The sequence below is a fragment of the Eleutherodactylus coqui genome, chromosome 4 (assembly GCF_035609145.1).
Source record: "Eleutherodactylus coqui strain aEleCoq1 chromosome 4, aEleCoq1.hap1, whole genome shotgun sequence".
NCBI classification, from domain to species: domain Eukaryota; kingdom Metazoa; phylum Chordata; class Amphibia; order Anura; family Eleutherodactylidae; genus Eleutherodactylus; species Eleutherodactylus coqui.
The window spans coordinates 36,823,987-36,842,042 of record NC_089840.1 but is presented as its reverse complement, the minus strand read 5'-3'; the positions used below and the strand labels follow the sequence as shown (position 1 = coordinate 36,842,042).

The following is an 18,056-nucleotide window of genomic DNA, read 5'->3' as shown; positions in this document are numbered from 1 at the left end:
TCCATCATCTGGACTAGAGTACTGCAGAGATAACCGAGCACAGCGTCAGTCATCTGGACAAGGGTAGAGCAGAGCTAACCCAGCACAGTGTCAGTCATCTGAATAAGGGTAGAGCAGAGCTAACCCAGCACAGTTTCAGTCATCTGGGAATGGGTAGAGCAGAGCTAACCCGCACAGTGTCAGTCATCTGGAGATGGGTAGAGCAGAGATAACCCAGCACAGTGTCAGTCATCTGGAGATGGGTAGAGCAGAGCTAACCCAGCACAGTGTCAGTCATCTGGACATGGGTAGAGCAGAGCTAACCCGCACAGTGTCAGTCATCTGGGAATGGGTAGAGCAGAGCTAACCCAGCACAGTGTCAGTCATCTGGAGATGGGTAGAGCAGAGCTAACCCAGCACAGCGTCAGTCATCTAGAGATGGGTAGAGCAGAGCTAACCCAGCACAGTGTCAGTCATCTGGGAATGGGTAGAGCAGAGCTAACCCGCACAGTGTCAGTCATCTGGACAAAGGTAGAGCAGAGCTAACCCGGCACAGTGTTAGTCACCTGGACATGGGTAGAGCACAGCTAACTCAGCACAGTGTCAGTCATCTGGACATGGGTAGAGCAGAGCTAACCCGCACAGTGTCAGTCATCTGGGAATGGGTAGAGCAGAGCTAACCCAGCACAGTGTCAGTCATCTGGAGATGGGTAGAGCAGAGCTAACCCAGCACAGCGTCAGTCATCTAGAGATGGGTAGAGCAGAGCTAACCCAGCACAGTGTCAGTCATCTGGGAATGGGTAGAGCAGAGCTAACCCGCACAGTGTCAGTCATCTGGAGATGGGTAGAGCAGAGCTAACCCAGCACCGTGCCAGTCATCTGGGAATGGGTAGAACAGAGCTAACCCGCACAGTGTCAGTCATCTGGACAAAGGTAGAGCAGAGCCAACCCGGCACAGTGTTAGTCACCTGGAAAAGGGTAGAGCAGAGCTAACCCAGCACAGCGTCAGTCATCTGGACATGGGTAGAGCACAGCTAACTCAGCACAGTGTCAGTCATCTGGACAAGGGTAGAGCAGAGATAACCCAGCACAGTGTCAGTCATCTGGACATGGGTAGAGCAGAGATAACCCAGCACAGTGTCAGTCATCTGGACATGGGTAGAGCAGAGATAACCCAGCACAGTGTCAGTCATCTGGACAAGGGTAGAGCAGAGATAACCCAGCACAGTGTCAGTCATCTGGACATGGGTAGAGCAGAGCTAACCCAGCACAGTGTCAGTCATCTGGACATGGGTAGAGCAGAGATAACCCAGCACAGTGTCAGTCATCTGGACAAGGGTAGAGCAGAGATAACCCAGCACAGTGTCAGTCATCTGGACAAGGGTAGAGCAGAGATAACCCAGCACAGTGTCAGTCATCTGGACATGGGTAGAGCAGAGATAACCCAGCACAGTGTCCGTCATCTGGACTAGAGTACTGTAGAGATAACCCAGCACAGTGTCAGTCACTTGGACATGGGTAGAACAGAGATAACACCCTGTCAATCATCTGGACTGCAGTACTGCGGAGATTACCCTGTGCAATGTCAGTCATCTAGACCAGGTAAAGCAGAGATTAACCAGAACAATGTCATTCATCTGGACCAGGATAAAGCAGAGATTAACCCACGCAATGTCAATCATCTGGACAGAGGTAAAGCAGAGATCAGCACAACGTCAATCATCTGGACAGTACTGGTGACAGGAAGAGGAGCACTAATCCTTCAAGGGTCAATAGGTGCAGTAAAGAAGTCTATGCTAAACTATTAGGGAGATGAACCAATGAGAGGGATGGACTCTGAACAATAGAAGAATAATGATCATACAGCTGCTGTGACGTTACAATGTATCAAGTGGATTATGCAGTCACTCTGAATTATTATTTCATCTCCTTACATCTCTGCCCAAAACCCAGGAATCTCCACACACTGGGAAAGGTTACAGGTAGTTAAAATATCTAACATACTGTATAACTAACACATCAACAAGATTATCTAGATTACTCCTATCATCTAATATTGCTGCACTACTCTTCGGCAAAGGAGCAGATACTGTATAATTGTGACAGCTTTAGATGTGACTGCAGACATGGTCTAACTACAAAACTGTGAATACAGCTGTGGATGTGACTGGAGCATAAGACACGATGGAACTGCATTATTGCGAATTAGGATATTTTTGTAGCATAAAACACAATTTAGCAGAATTGTGAATGCAGCTCTGGATATGACTGAAGGATGGTGTAACTCAGCTGAAATGTAGAGAGGGTGACTGATTCAAGGGCGAGACACGGTGTGGAGGATTGTGGGAAAGGCTAGGTATAGATTATTATACAATGTATACTGTGTATCCTGATTTCTGCAGAAATGCAGCATTAAGGTACCTTTACAAGGTGAGATTATAGCCCGAATTATCGCTTGAAACCGTGAATTCGGCGATAGTCATCCCATGTGCACGCGGTCACCAACAGGGAAATGAACAGAGAAATTGCTCACTTGCTGAAGTCACTTGGTTTTTAACGAAGCGACTATCGGCCCGTGTAAACAGGCAGATGTTTATCTATGAACGACTGCCTGTTTGCAGTGAATGGAGACAGCCCTCCGGAGGAGATCTCCAGCCGCTCTGCCTGCATTCTCTGAAGAACCTATGCACCCAACAGGCATCCTAAGTAAAGTGGCCTTTAGAGGTCATCCACAGTGCAGAATAGGAAAAGTGATATAGCTCAATTATAGTAAGGGGCCAGTAACCCTAAAAGTGCCAACTAACAACTTTTTATGGGTGGACCCTTAGATCCTTGTGTTATAATCAGTTCATCATTGGTGGAAGCTGCCACTGCAAGAGGTTAAAGGGCTACTCTAGCAAAAATACATTTTTCCATCCCTGCCCCCCTCACTTGATTGCCTGTGACACTTTGGGTGTCTTACGTATAGTGCAGTCACTTTCATGCAGAGCAGCCCCCTGTCTGATAAGCATCAGACACCATCTTGATCTTGTGATTTGTCATAGCATTCTCTTTCACTATTCTATGCTGTCAAACCCATGATGCCTCCACACATCACATGAACAGCTATCTCTGCCTGCTGGGACACAGTGTGATTATCATTACCTTCTATATTCACCTATAAACTACAGACCATAACTATATAGTTAGGAGGCTGAGCTGTGATTTCCTCCATTGTAACTGTGTGACAGGAGCCTCTAATCATCAGCAGAAACTGTAATAAAAGTTTGCGTTCTCCTCTAAAGAGCTTTGTGGTAGGGATCATCACAGAGGAATTCTGCTGACTGAGCAACTGACTTTTTGAGAGGAGCATAAAGCCTAGTAAATCTCAGGTAGTCAGAATGAGATCACATGACCCACCTGAGAAGGAGGACTCAAGAAGTTTCACATAGAAAGGAGTAACTAAATATGGTAATACTAACCAGCTTATTTATTTATACTAATACTCACCTACCACCAGCGTTCCGATGCTCGCGATGGTATATGGCACTGCTGCAGGCTGCCACATGCTGCTCCACGCCGACAGAGCATTTTTTACCTGGAATCGGGACTTGAATACCCCCCGCCTCCAGCAAACTAATGCTCTGATTGGTTAATCCAGTGCCGAGGCAGCCAATGAAAGTCGGCGCTGGACTAACCAATCACAGCCATTCAATGATGCTCTGTTGGCGTGGAGAAGGATGTGGCAGCCTGCAGCAGTGCCCCAGACCATCGCGAGGACCAGAACGCGGTAGGCGAGTATTGATGTTTGTTTTTTTTACATGTTGTGTACTTAGTTTCCCCATCCGGAACGCATTAATGTCGTTAAAATTAATTTTTTAATGGGGAAAAGTGATTTGACATACAAGTGTTTTGGGTTGAGAGCTCTGTCACGGAACAAAATACGCTCGTATGCCAAGGCACTACGTGTGTGTGTGTGTGTGTGTGTGTATGTGTATGTGTGTGCCTAACATATTATGTTACTATGTATATACGTGTGTGTGTGTATATATATATATATATATATATATATATATATATATATATATATATATATATATATATATATATATACATACATACATATATACATACATATACACACACACTATATATATATATATATATATATATATATATATATATATATATATATATATATATATATATACACACACACACACACACACACACGTATATACATAGTAACATAATATGTTAGGCTGAATGAAGACAATGTCCATCTAGTTCAGCCTGTTGGTGTGGCACATTTTATAAGACTGGAGCATCTTACCTTGCCTTCATCTCGTGGGGTGTCACTTAAATGTACAACTGGCCCCGGGTGAGTCTTGGTTGATCTGGTAGGAAAACAGAGAGTCACTGACACTGTCAGCTCATTGGTGCCCCCACGACACAATTGCTTAGTTCTGCTACTGTATTTATATTAGGAGCTTGGTTCTGGTACTGTTTTTATGTACTGAGCTTGGTTCTAGTGCTGTATTTATGTTATGAGCTTGGTTCTGGTGCAGTATTTATTCACCAAGCTGTTCTGGTGTGGGTATATATGTTGGTATCTTGCTGCTTTATGCGCAAGTAGAATACAGGCAGAGTGTCTATCAGTGCAATATATATAGTCTTTTCCTTATGGCAGGGAGAATCAAAAAAAATTCTGCACAAGGTGCCATCTAACCTAAGGCCAGCACTGTTCCTGGTTGCATCTAATGTTGCAGGTCAACCTTGAGAAGTGAATAGGGTTGCACTGCAATACCACAAACAACCCATGGAGAGAAGTAGAGCTGTTCTGGGAGAAAGAAGCTATAGTTATCCAATTCTGGAAAGCCCATAATGTGACCTCACATTCACTGCTGAGAAACCAAGAACACGATTGGTCAAAATCCTAAATGGTTAAGCCTACGAGCTCCACTCCCATATTATCTTATTCCCATTTACATCTAATTAAATTGCATGAAAATGTCAAAAAGAAAATCAAAGTAGAAGACACAATTTTATTGAGCAATTACATGAGAATATATGGTACGCTGACACTGGTGCCCCTAAACGTGACAGGAGTTAGCCTCTAGTGTGCCCACATCAACTCAACCCACCAAGTGAAGCAGCGAAAAGACCCTGAAATGTATTCATGTGTTCCAACTGCAAAATCAATTAACTGTCAGCAGTATTATGGTGAGAATCTCCTTAGAGGAAGCATGAAGCAGTGGCTACATTGTAGCTTTTTCCATTAGGAAAAGGATGCAATGTCTTTGAATGGGTGACCCCCAATCTTTTGTCACGTTTCAGTTCTCTGATCTGCGGACCCCCCAAAACACGCTCTTTTATCTTTGATTCTAAAAGCAACCAATCAAAGAGCAGCTTTCATTTTACCACAGCAGTTTCAGAAATGGGGGGGGGGGGGGGGAAGGGGGAGGGTGTCGTCTCTTCCCAAGGAGAGCACCCAGAAGTGGTGTGGAGACACACAGAAGGTGAGTGACTTACAAGGCCATGCTTGCTCCTCTGGGTAATATATGCAAATAAGGAAGATGAAACAATACCTCTGCAGCGCCACCTATTGAATGGCAACATTTCTTCAAAATCAATGCAACACGTCTTTAAAACAAAGATTGGGAATAGGAAACCAAGCCAGAAAACCATACACAGACAGCTGTTTCAGGGGGATTGCGCCTCATCAGTGTGCAGTAGGCTTCTGGCTTGGCCGGTGAGAGGCCTGTGACGTGGGTTGGAAGGAGTGTCGTCTCTCCTTAATGAGTACACCCAGAAGGTGCATGGAGACACCTAGTAGGGGAGTGGGTTGGGATGGAGTGGCAGGGTTAGAGTATGGGGAGTATTAGTTAGAATGATGATTTTTACATATCCTTGTAACAGTGTTATCAGGCAATAACATAAGCATGTATGATGCTTACTAGTGAGGGTAAAGAACTGAGGAGACAGAATATAAGTGGCAACATCAAATCTTGCACAATTACAACAGTAATAACTGCACTTCATACTCCATAGATGTGAGGACATGCAGCGGGAAGAGAACACAAGATATGTAGGGTGCAAGAGACGTGAATGAGGAGTAGCGCAGAAGTGCGGACTGGAGTCTGTAAGGAAAGGTCACAAGTGATTTATGCCTTCCTCGGTGTGGGAGAGAAAACGTATCACTGTAGTAATTGCAGAGCCGGCAGATTTGTATTCATTTCCTAAATGCCACAATATAAAACAAGGCTGGTAAAGGCTGCGGCATTTCACTTTAATGGGGCGCAGATCAGGAGTATGGGGATCTAAGACCTCACTCAGTTCATTGCATTTGTTATAGATTGTATGGTGACAGTACAATGGAAAAAAAATAAAAAATCACATGGTGACAAATTACTCCAATTCTGTCATAAATGTGCACGGTAGTGAATGTAATCTGAATGGAAAAGGAGAATACAGGATACCTAGGGTAACGCTGGTGGGATATGTCAACAGCAATCTGATGTGCGAGTGGGGGAAAGAAGAATCAGGATTTGACAGCTGGATTGTGACTGACATGACTGCAGATGAGCACATCTATCCATCTGATGGGAACACAATGGGAGAATTGATTTGAGCATTATTTGCTGCCATCCCCTACTGATGTCCATGAATTTACACTGCAGGATGCCAGTAAAGGGACATCTTCTGTATAGGCCTCCAGCAGTGTTGGAGCAGCATGCCGATGTCTTAGCGGCCTTCAGGGACTAACAGACACTAGTCAAGTCATTTCTCACTAATTCAAAATCTGACGCATGTTGGATTAACAGGATCCCCGGACTCCTGGGAGCAGGATTAAAATAGATCTGTCAGGTCTGTATCTGAAAGCACAGAAAGGGAGGGGCTGAGCCCTGGGATATTTACATATGGAACAGGCTAATTGTTCCAACAGAAAGCCTGTAGGTCCTGCTTCCTCCTTCCACTCATAAAGAAAGCCTGAGAGTCCTGCTTCCTCCTCCCACCCAGAGAGCCCATGAGTCCTGCTTCCTCCTCCCACTCATAGGGAAAGCCTGTAGGTCCTGCTTCCTCCTCCCACTCATAGGCCGGCTGCAGATGGCCGGGTCGGACCCTGCTGCGAGAATTCTCGCAGCTGGACCCCACCTGCGCCCCTGCAGGGACCAGTGCGGGTCTCTCCTGCTCCCGCGGCTTCGGCTCTGTGATGTGCCAGCTACCGGCCAGCCTGTGAATCCTGCTTCCTCCTCCCACTCAAAGAAAGCCTGTGAGTCCTGCTTCTACCTTCTACTCATAGACAAAGCCTGTGAGTCCTGCTTCTACCTTCTACTCATAGAGAAAGCCTGTGAGTCTTGCCTTCTCCTGACACAGAAGTCTGTAAGTCCTGCTTCTTCAACCACTCATAGAGAAAGCCTGTGAGTCCTGCTTCCTCCTCCTTCTCATAGAGAAAGCCTGTGAGTCCTGCTTCCTCCTCCTTCTCATAGAGAAAGCCTGTGAGTCCTGCTTCCTCCTCCCACTCAGAGAAAGCCTGTGAGTCCTACTTCTACCTTCTACTCATAGAGAAAGCCTGTGAGTCCTGCCTTCTCCTGACACAGAACGTCTATAAGTCCTGCTTCTTCAACCACTCATAGAGAAAGCCTGTGAGTCTTATTTCCTTTGAGTCCTGCTTTCTCCTCCCACTCAGAGAAAGCCTGTGAATCCTGATTCCTCCTTCTACTCATAAAGAAAGACTGGGAAGTCCTACTTCCTCAACGATTTATAGAGAAAGTCTGAGTCCTGTTTCCGCCTCCCACTCATAGGACTCAAAAGTTTTCGGTTTTCCAATGCACTGATGCTGAAATCCTAAGAGCCCTGCTTTCTCCCCATACCACTCATAGAGAAGTCTTGCCTCCTCCTACTGATCAAGAAAACCTGTGAATACTGCTTCAACCATTCATAGAGAAGGGCTGTGGGTTTTAATTCCTCAGCCTACTCTTATGCCACTCTCACATGTGCATTCAGAAAAGGACGATCGAAATCACAGCATTTTCACCACGGTTTTGAGCGGCATTTTTAAATGCATGTCACAATGTTTGACAGCGCAATGTGGATTCATCACGGAAAATCTCACCGTGTTAACCCTTTCCAATCCATTTATTTTTTCTCATCCATTTTTCCCAGCTCCAAATAAATTGGAGCTGGGGAGAATGGATGAGAAAAAATAAATTTTCCCTTCACCCTTCTGATCTGACAGAGTTCAGGAGGGTGCAGGTGGTCACCTCACCGTCTGGGGAATGCGGAAGTATTACTTCCGCATTCTCCCTTCAGCCTCCCGTCTCGGCGATCATGTGATCGCTGGGGTCAGGTGGCACCCAGCGATCACCTGATCGCCGGGCAGAATGCAGAAGTAATACTTCCGCATTCTCCCTTCAGGCTCCCGACCCGGCGATCATGTGACAGCTGGGGCCAGGTGGCACCCAGCGCTCACATGATCGCCGGGCAAGTAATACTTCTGCATTCTCCCTTCAGGCTCCCGGCTCGGCGTTCATGTGACAGCTGGGGGTCAGGTTACACCGGCGGTCACGTGATCGCCGGACGGAATCTCTCTGCATTACATAGCGCTAATTGAGCGCTATGTAATGTGTAAAGGAGAAGGCAGAATGGGTTTTTAACCCTCTCTGCCTTCTCCTCGGTGGTCCTTGATGAGGATCAGTGCAGGAGTACATCTGCAGCCAATGTGTCTGATGATTGGGTACAGATGCACTCCTGCACTGCAGTGTCGGGCCTGTCCCGACATCGGAGCTGTGGAGGAAAATGATGATGTTGGAGCAGGCCCGACATTGGATTGAAAAGAGTTAAGGAGATTTCTGGAATCTACTCTACATGGCTGGTACTGTGAACACTGCGGAATTTCTGCAGCGATTCCACTAGCGGAAATTCCGCAGCATTTACTGTCTGTGTGAAGGCGGTCGTAGAGTCAGAGCTGCTTTAGAGGAATTTCATTGCAAAAAAGAACATTGCTTAGACCCCATTCATTATAATTCAATTTATAATAATCAATGCACCATGAGTTCTCAGCAGTGTACGTCAGGAGCACAGATGTTAGGAGCTTTCATAATGTGATCATTTTCAGTAGAATGGGAGACTTTGCGCCAGTTTTGTAGACCCGTGGTTCATTCTACTAATATATCCAAGGATGCGACAGCCGTAAGACGTGGCACACTTGCAAATTCATCTCCAGACTGTGAGGAGTACATCAGATTCTTTACTGCTTTTGATGTCAGCTTTACTACATTATTGGGTACCCCTTTAAAAAAAATTGCCATTTTGACGACAATCTGTTGCCAGGAAAACATTTAAAAATGGCGTCCAAATGTTTCATGAATATGGTATATGTGTCTGCAACGTGTTCAACCTAATTATCCACAGTGCAGAGGGCAGAAGAGTGAGCTGGCAGAAAATGGAACATTGCGCACAATGAAACAAACCATCTGTGAGAAGGACTGGTACAATAGAGGTTTTCAACCTTTTGATATAAACAAGATTTTTCCACTCGCTGACAGCAAGCAGAGACATTAACTATGCCGAGTAGTAGATTACAAAGTTGCACAACTGAATATATTGATTTAAGTGATATTCCTGCCAGAAGATGGTTAGGTAACATGTATTACATAGGTTGATGTTCAACCACTGGGAAAGCTGAACCCTGGGAAGGGGAGTTATATGGATTTATGGTTGAGCATCCAAGTTATGGAAAAAGTGTTCAGATGTTTCCGCACCGGGTCTGATTCTGCTGCGGGATCCCGCATGCGGAATCCGAACCGGCAGTGTGCATTCGGCCTAATGGCTATGGATACCTTTGAGGCAATTTTTTTTCACTTAAATGTGTGTATTTTGGACTGACAATGATTTCGCAATACGATTTACTTAAAGTTTTGCTTTGTTTCTGCAGCTTCTGCTTATCACTGTATACAGTATCTGCAGACTGAGTCTCAATAGGAAATTCATCAGTGAGACTGAAAGGAAGGCTTGGGTTTCAGCTCCTCTCCTGAATGTTCTTATTAGCTGATTTCAGATCACAACAAAGATAAACTTGGTTGAGGTAATAAATTAGCTGATAAGAACATTCAGGAGAGGAGAGAGCAGAGGGAAACTAAGCGGTCAGTCCGGCACACTAACAGATATCCTATTGAGACTCAGTCGGCAGCTAATGCACAGGGGTATGTAAAAGCTGCAGAAGCCAAAACACAGCAACATTTTTAATTACACCCTATTGCAAAAATTATTGTCAGTCCAAAATACATGCATTTAAGTGAAAAAAAAAAATAGCTCCCAAAGGAGTCGGTAGCCTTTAAGCTTTGTTGACAGAACACTGGATGAGCCCATTAAGTGACAATGATTCATTTATGGAGTAAACCTGGATGTGTCCTCTAATTCATATTAATGGTGATGATGCTATTATGGGATGGTTGTACTCACAGTTCTATTGCCTTGTTCCACATAACCACATATCCAGAAAGAACGAAGGATAAAATATTTACAATGTGCGTGTTCCCTCTCTCCGTCCCGACATAAAGCCACTTACTCTGGAAAGGCAGATGGCAGCACGTAATCCTGAAAGAGGCCACAATGTTGGTTAGTCACAAGATATCATGAAGCATCCATCATTACACAGAACCCGACATACGGTACGTCTGACCCCCTAGCTGTATAACTAAGGCTCCTTTTACATGGAGCGAGAAATCGTTTGACGATTGACAGAGTTCGCTCATGAAGACAGTTTATACAGGCAGATAAGTTGCTTAAGGCCAGTTTCACACAGCCGACAAAAATTGCACGATTTTCTCACGATGCGACAGATCGCATGTATGTGGAGCCGGTGCTTCTCAATGGGTTCCTTCACATTAGCGATGTTTTGTAGGCTGCTACATTGCAAGAAACGTGGGTTGCTAAATATTGCTGCGATTTGCGAGGTTTTGTAGCCCACGTTTCCCTATGAAACCTTCCTATGTGTTGCAAAAACGCGGTTTGCGTGCGGTGCAACTTTTAGAGTAGGAAATCCTACTCTAAAAGCCCTAAAATAATCCCTAGCTGCATTAAAAAACCCAAATGCATCCCCTAACAGCCGTTGGGGGGTCCGCCGCACACCTCCTCTGCAGCTCCGGCACTTGTTTGAAGTCTTCTGTCAGCGCTTCCTGGATTGAAGGTTCAAAATCCCCGCCTCCAGGAAGCGCTGGCTGTGATTTATTCTTGAGTGCCGCAGCTCAGCCAATCAGAGCCAGCGCTCGATGAACCAATGCGAGTGTGATGCAATGTTTCCCACTGAAGTCAATAGGAAATACTTGTAATCTTTTCACATGCGTGAAGATTGCAATTTCATAAATGCGATGCAATTTTTAGTCAAAAACACTTTGCATCGCTATGAAAAATTGCGCATTGACATTGCGCTTGCCCGAGTGAATGTAGCCTTAATGAGAAGCAATTTTAGAGAACTAAAAGGACCTTTTACACGGGTAGATTACCAGCAAGAATGTGCAATTGCTTGATAAATTGGGCCCATGTGAATATGTTTTTCGTCGGGCAATTGCCTCCTTTACGCAGTATCATTGTCGGCAGCACATTCCCCGTATATACAGAGAATGTACTACAAAAAAATTAAAAAAAAATAAAAAATCTATGGGGACAAGCTATCATATGAACAATATGTCGTCCCCTAATCCGATCTCAGTGGTCCGCACTCGCCATCTAGGTGACATGGTTCAGTGTAAAAGGCCTCTTACGGTACATGTTAAACCAGACGACCAGCGCTGCTAGAGAGGAGTCCGGGGTACGTAATATGCCAGCTGCCCTCCAATTGCTTATTTACAAGTTTTTCTCTTTTTTGCACAGTTTAATATATAAATTCTCTGAAATCAGACTACATTAACTCCTAAGTGACAGACTGCTAAAATGAGTGTTTGTCACAGCATTATGCTGTCCTTAGAGAGGGTAGACTAAGGGACCTGATATGTTCCCTCTACCAACGGTAGGCAGTAAAACTGTAGCACCACCTTCAGAGTGTGCAAAACCCCACTGCGTGTTCACCTCTGAGCACCAATCTACACTATAGAATAAACTACCTAAAGAGTGGAGTCACCGTCCATACACAGCATTACTTATACTGGAGTCACCGTCCATACACAGCATTACTTATACTGGAGTCACCGTCCATACATAGCATTACTTATACTGGAGTCACCGTCCATACATAGCATTACTTATACTGGAGTCACCGTCCATACACAGCATTACTTATACTGGAGTCACCGTCCATACACAGCATTACTTATACCGGAGTCACAGTCCATACACAGCATTACTTATACCGGAGTCACCGTCCATACACAGCATTACTTATACCGGAGTCACCGTCCATACACAGCATTACTTATACCGGAGTCACCGTCCATACACAGCATTACTTATACCGGAGTCACCGTCCATACACAGCATTACTTATACCGGAGTCACTGTCCATACACAGCATTACTTATACTGGAGTCACCGTCCATACACAGCATTACTCATACTGGAGTCACCGTCCATACACAGCATTACTTATACCGGAGTCACAGTCCATACACAGCATTACTTATACCGGAGTCACCGTCCATACACAGCATTACTTATACCGGAGTCACCGTCCATACACAGCATTACTTATACCGGAGTCACCGTCCATACACAGCATTACTTATACCGGAGTCACCGTCCATACACAGCATTACTTATACCGGAGTCACTGTCCATACACAGCATTACTTATACTGGAGTCACCGTCCATACACAGCATTACTCATACCGGAGTCACCGTCCATACACAGCATTACTTATACCGGAGTCACCGTCCATACACAGCATTACTTATACCGGAGTCACCGTCCATACACAGCATTACTCATACTGGAGTCACTGTCCATACACAGCATTACTTATACTGGAGTCACCGTCCATACACAGCATTACTTATACTGGAGTCACCGTCCATACACAGCATTACTTATACTGGAGTCACCGTCCATACACAGCATTACTTATACTGGAGTCACCGTCCATACACAGCATTACTTATACTGGAGTCACCGTCCATACACAGCATTACTTATACTGGAGTCACCGTCCATACACAGCATTACTTATACTGGAGTCACCGTCCATACACAGCATTACTTATACTGGAGTCACCGTCCATACACAGCATTACTTATACTGGAGTCACCGTCCATACACAGCATTACTTATACTGGAGTCACTGTCCATACACAGCATTACTTATACTGGAGTCACCGTCCATACAGAGCATTACTTATACCGGAGTCACCGTCCATACAGAGCATTACTTATACCGGAGTCACCGTCCATACACAGCATTACTTATACCGGAGTCACCGTCCATACACAGCATTACTTATACCGGAGTCACCGTCCATACAGAGCATTACTTATACTGGAGTCACCGTCCATACAGAGCATTACTTATACTGGAGTCACCGTCCATACACAGCATTACTCATACTGGAGTCACCGTCCATACACAGCATTACTTATACTGGAGTCACCGTCCATACATAGCATTACTTATACTGGAGTCACCGTCCATACATAGCATTACTTATACTGGAGTCACTGTCCATACACAGCATTACTTATACTGGAGTCACTGTCCATACATAGCATTACTTATACTGGAGTCACTGTCCATACACAGCATTACTTATACTGGAGTCACTGTCCATACACAGCATTACTTATACTGGAGTCACCGTCCATACACAGCATTACTTATACCGGAGTCACCGTCCATACACAGCATTACTTATACTGGAGTCACCGTCCATACAGAGCATTACTTATACTGGAGTCACCGTCCATACACAGCATTACTTATACTGGAGTCACAGTCCATACACAGCATTACTTATACCTGAGTCACTGTCCATACACAGCATTACTTATACCGGAGTCACCGTCCATACATAGCATTACTTATACTGGAGTCACCGTCCATACACAGCATTACTCATACTGTTCCTGAGTAACATTCTGTGTAATATTTAGGGTATATTTAGTGGAAATGCTGGAGAAACGCAGCTGATTTTGAGTCCGTGTCTTTTGCAGAAATGCTTGCAGAATTCTCAGCTACATGTAAACATTCTATTATACTCCAGAGCTGCACTCACTACTCTGCTGATGGAAAATAAAGAGGAGGTTGACGTCAGCACCTAGGTTTTTCCGCATGGAGTGCAACGTCCACTTCATCTTTGACGTTATGACCCCCCTGCACTGTACAATAGTCATTCGGATTCTCACTGGATCGCAGAAGTCTGAACGGTAATGGTTCAGTGCAGATGCCAGCAGTGACTGAATGACGAGTGATAATTAGTTTGCCGCTCAGCTTCTGCAGGCATAAAAATTAGACGGCATTCACCCAGTGTAAACAGGCAGTCGTTCATCTGGGATCAACTGCCTGTTTACTGTGAATGGAGGCGGGCGGCTGGAGCGATCTCAGGGGCGCTCAGCGTCCATTTGCTGAGTGATCCCTTCTCATGCGTGAAAGCACAGGAGCGATTATTGCCGGGACAATCGTCCCGTATAAGGGGCCTTTAGGCTTTGATTCAATCTATATGTACACAGGGTATTTATAAATGTGTGAAAGGTGGACTGAGAGGGAAGGGGAGTCTCACCAAAGGGGGGAAATCTGAGTGTAGCTGAGAGCACTTATGCTACTCTTTGTGAGTCCTCCATGCTCTGCAGCCCCAATTCCACCATCCCCCTCACAGAAGATTGTACAACCGATCCCAGGCATGGTGTGGATGGAGGATGGATCCACACGAGGGGTTGCTTTCCTGTGATCAGATTGATTGATACATACAAGCTTTCCTTTACAGTGTTTTTTTATACTAAATTACAGAAAGGAAGTGTCAGAGACCCAGGAGCCACGGCGATTAGTTTCTTCTACTTTGACACATGTAAAGGCCTCTTCACTTCTAGCAGTTCATTACAAGGAGTAGGATTTAGAACAGACGACTAACGACAAAACAAAAGAGAAGTAAACACGGATAAGGAAGTAAGGTGAATAAAAGCAGGAGCTGCCAACTCCTCTCCCGTCTGGACACGGATAAGTTGCCTCTTTTATTACATTTGGCAGCTGGGTGTTTGTGCATTGTGCAATGGATCCAGCGTGTGAGATTAACGCTTCACAGTGCTACTTCTAATCACACCAAATATCATTATAGAACGTGCTTTAATGAGGGCAAGGTGGTGATATAATAGGGTTATTATACTCCAGTGCTACATCTCTCATCTATCTCCTGACTACACACATAATGATAACTGTTAATGAAGCGAGCGTCAGGCTCCGGGCTGTAAATTCTAACTAATTAGATGTCACCCAGAGGTGTAGCGTGGATGCTCGGGAAACATGCTTTCACATGCCAGCTACATGGATGATTACAATACTATACACTGTATCTCATGTAAGCTGTCTGTGGATGATTTCTGGCTTTGGCTTACAATTCCTAGTTATTGTTACAAGACTTGTTTAAAGAGTCTAACATTGACTTGCAGGAATGCTGCCTTCCAATAGGTGGTGCTGCAGAGGTATTATTCAATCTCCTATTTGCATATTTCCCAGAGGAGCATGGATGATCTTACAAGTCTCCTCACTAATCTTCTAGGTGCTCTCCTTAAGGAACAAAAACCTGCTGTACACTGATGAGGGGGCAATTAACCCGAAACAGCTGTCTGTGTATAGTTATTCTGGCTTCCGCTTACGATTCCCAGTGACTTCCCCAACAGAATAGCGAATGCAGCTCTGGAGTATAGTACAGGCTGTAAGCCAGGATTAGTACAGAATAATGTAGACAGTGCAACGAACACAGTGACTCCACCAAAACAGTGAGTGCAGCTCTGAAGCATAGTAATACAAGATGTAATTCATGATTAGTACGGGATAAGTAATGTAATGTACGCCACAATGACTCCAGTAGAGCATAATTCAGGATATATTATATATATTAGCTTCTCATGTGTATTGGGACTGAGGCCTCACTCCTCTGATAGCAGAAGACAGAAGGATCAAACTGCTGGATGCCAAATCCTTTTGTTATTGGTGAGATAGGCTACTGCCAGAGGAGTCTGGCAACAGCTTACTTGCCTCACCCCATTCCATACACATGGATAGCCAAGCGTTCAAGGATAGATAGGGGATCAGTCGACAGCTAAAATGTATGGAGAGCTTGAGCCACCCGTCACCATCTCTGTATTCCGTGATCTCTGGAATCTGCAGTACCGAGGTCTTCAGTGTATATATAAGAGGGGCACAATGAAGCCTTTCACTGCCTGCCTGCTATCACACTCTGTTATCCGGCTACCTCCAGGCACACTCCCAGCCACCCTGCAGTCTGTACAGGGAATGGAGCCAGTTCACTCAGTTTACTTGCTGTCACACTAAGATCTGGGCATATGGCCAGCAAATCAAAGTGGAGAGAGACAGGAGGTAATGGGAACGTGCCGATGACCTCATTATGCGGAACGGTGCAGCACATGAAAACAAGAGCATTAACATGAAGGAATCAGAGCCATAAAGCTGCAAATTTAGGGATCGCACAACAGCTGAGCATCAGTCCAGATCCTTGTGATGCAGCGACAGCCTGACCGCCGGAGATCACAGTCCAGAACCGGAGTGTTGCAGCATTGATGAGGACTAATATGCGGAATCACGGCTTGTGAATACTACAGAGCCACCTCCACACGTCAGATGATGAGCGCTCTACTCCAGCGTCTGTCTCACAGGTGTCAGATGTGAATCTCTGCTGATGATGACTATGCAGTAGTGGAGAGGCCATAGTAACATACCCTGCAGCTGCAGAAATAGCAATTCTTTATCCTTTTCATTGGAACGATTCCCATTATAGTCAGAGTCTTAGGCCAAGTTCGCATGGATTTGCCATAGTTAAATCTTCTGTGAACGTTTCAGAAAATCTACAGCTGAACCAGGAATTTGGAGCTAATCCGTGGCTTTTCACCTAGGATCCACCGAAGTAATGAGGATGATGTGAGCTGTAGCGTGTTACTATTCTGCGCTGTTTCCTTAGCATGCGACTGCTGTATAAATACTATGCCAAAGCAGGACCAGATTGGACACATCATGAATACGGGTCCAGACTCTTAGGATAGCTTTCTAGGATTTTCCTTAGGATAAGCAGCTAGTGTATGATTAGTGGGGTCTAAATCTTAAGACCCTCATCAAACAGCAAAACGAAGAAGCATGTCATGTATGCAGGGCTAAGCGGGCTGAGCTGCTATAAGGGACTGCAGGCAGCGGGTTCGGTCCTTTCACAGTTTTTTAGGTTGATGTTAGCCTGATGGACATAGGGTGGAGTAGTTGCCATTGCTGAACAAACATGGAACATGGTAATTTATGATCTGGTAATCTGGGGGATCTCAGTCTGTTAATAAAGTTCAAGAGTCCATATGAACATTGTTAATCAGAGACCAGGATCAGCAATAAATGATAATTGTCTCCTAAACAGTCTTTAGGCTCGCTAGTGTGGGATAGCTATAACAGGTACTATTGTACCTTGACGCCACCGGAAATGGGTGGGTGTAGGTAAGAGTTAGGGAGCTTGACAAGCAAGTCAGGCCCCCAGTGGCTGATTGGTTGCACTCACCACTCGGGCGCGCCACTGATAGGCTGCACTCAACCCTTCGGCGCTGTGTATTCTGGTGGCCTGCACTGAGTTTTCCCCGGCGACAGCAGTGAGTAAGGGCAGCAATATGGATTTTCCTCGCCTCCTGCTCTCTCTGCTTAAGGCATGCAGCCCCTCCTGGCTGCAGTGACTCACCCGCTTCCCCCCACCCACCCACCTTTCTGGCTCAGTAGCAAGTAGCTCTGCCCCATTAGCAGACAGCGCAGCGGCCGCCACGATGGTGTAGCCTTCAGACATCAGGGGACATTACCTCACACGGGTGGCAAGGTGCTGGTGGCGGCGCAGGCTGCCGGGGGTTTCTGAATGCAGGGGGAGGTCCGAGGAGTGTGCAGTGACTTTTGCTCTGGGATGCATGGTTAGGGT

The 18,056-nt window shown here is 45.4% G+C and overlaps 1 protein-coding gene across 3 annotated transcripts in view; it reads right to left on the bottom strand.

Moving 5' to 3' along the window:
• STXBP5L (syntaxin binding protein 5L) overlaps window positions 1–18,056 on the bottom strand; it is a 208,141-nt gene that overhangs the window by 100,193 nt on the left and 89,892 nt on the right. For all 3 annotated transcript variants that reach the window (XM_066599260.1, XM_066599261.1, XM_066599262.1), the window contains 2 exons: window positions 10,423–10,557; window positions 4,292–4,355 (listed from right to left, as the gene is read on the bottom strand). In XM_066599260.1, the coding sequence (XP_066455357.1) occupies window positions 4,292–4,355; window positions 10,423–10,557 (199 nt within the window). The remainder of the gene's footprint in view (window positions 1–4,291; window positions 4,356–10,422; window positions 10,558–18,056) is intronic.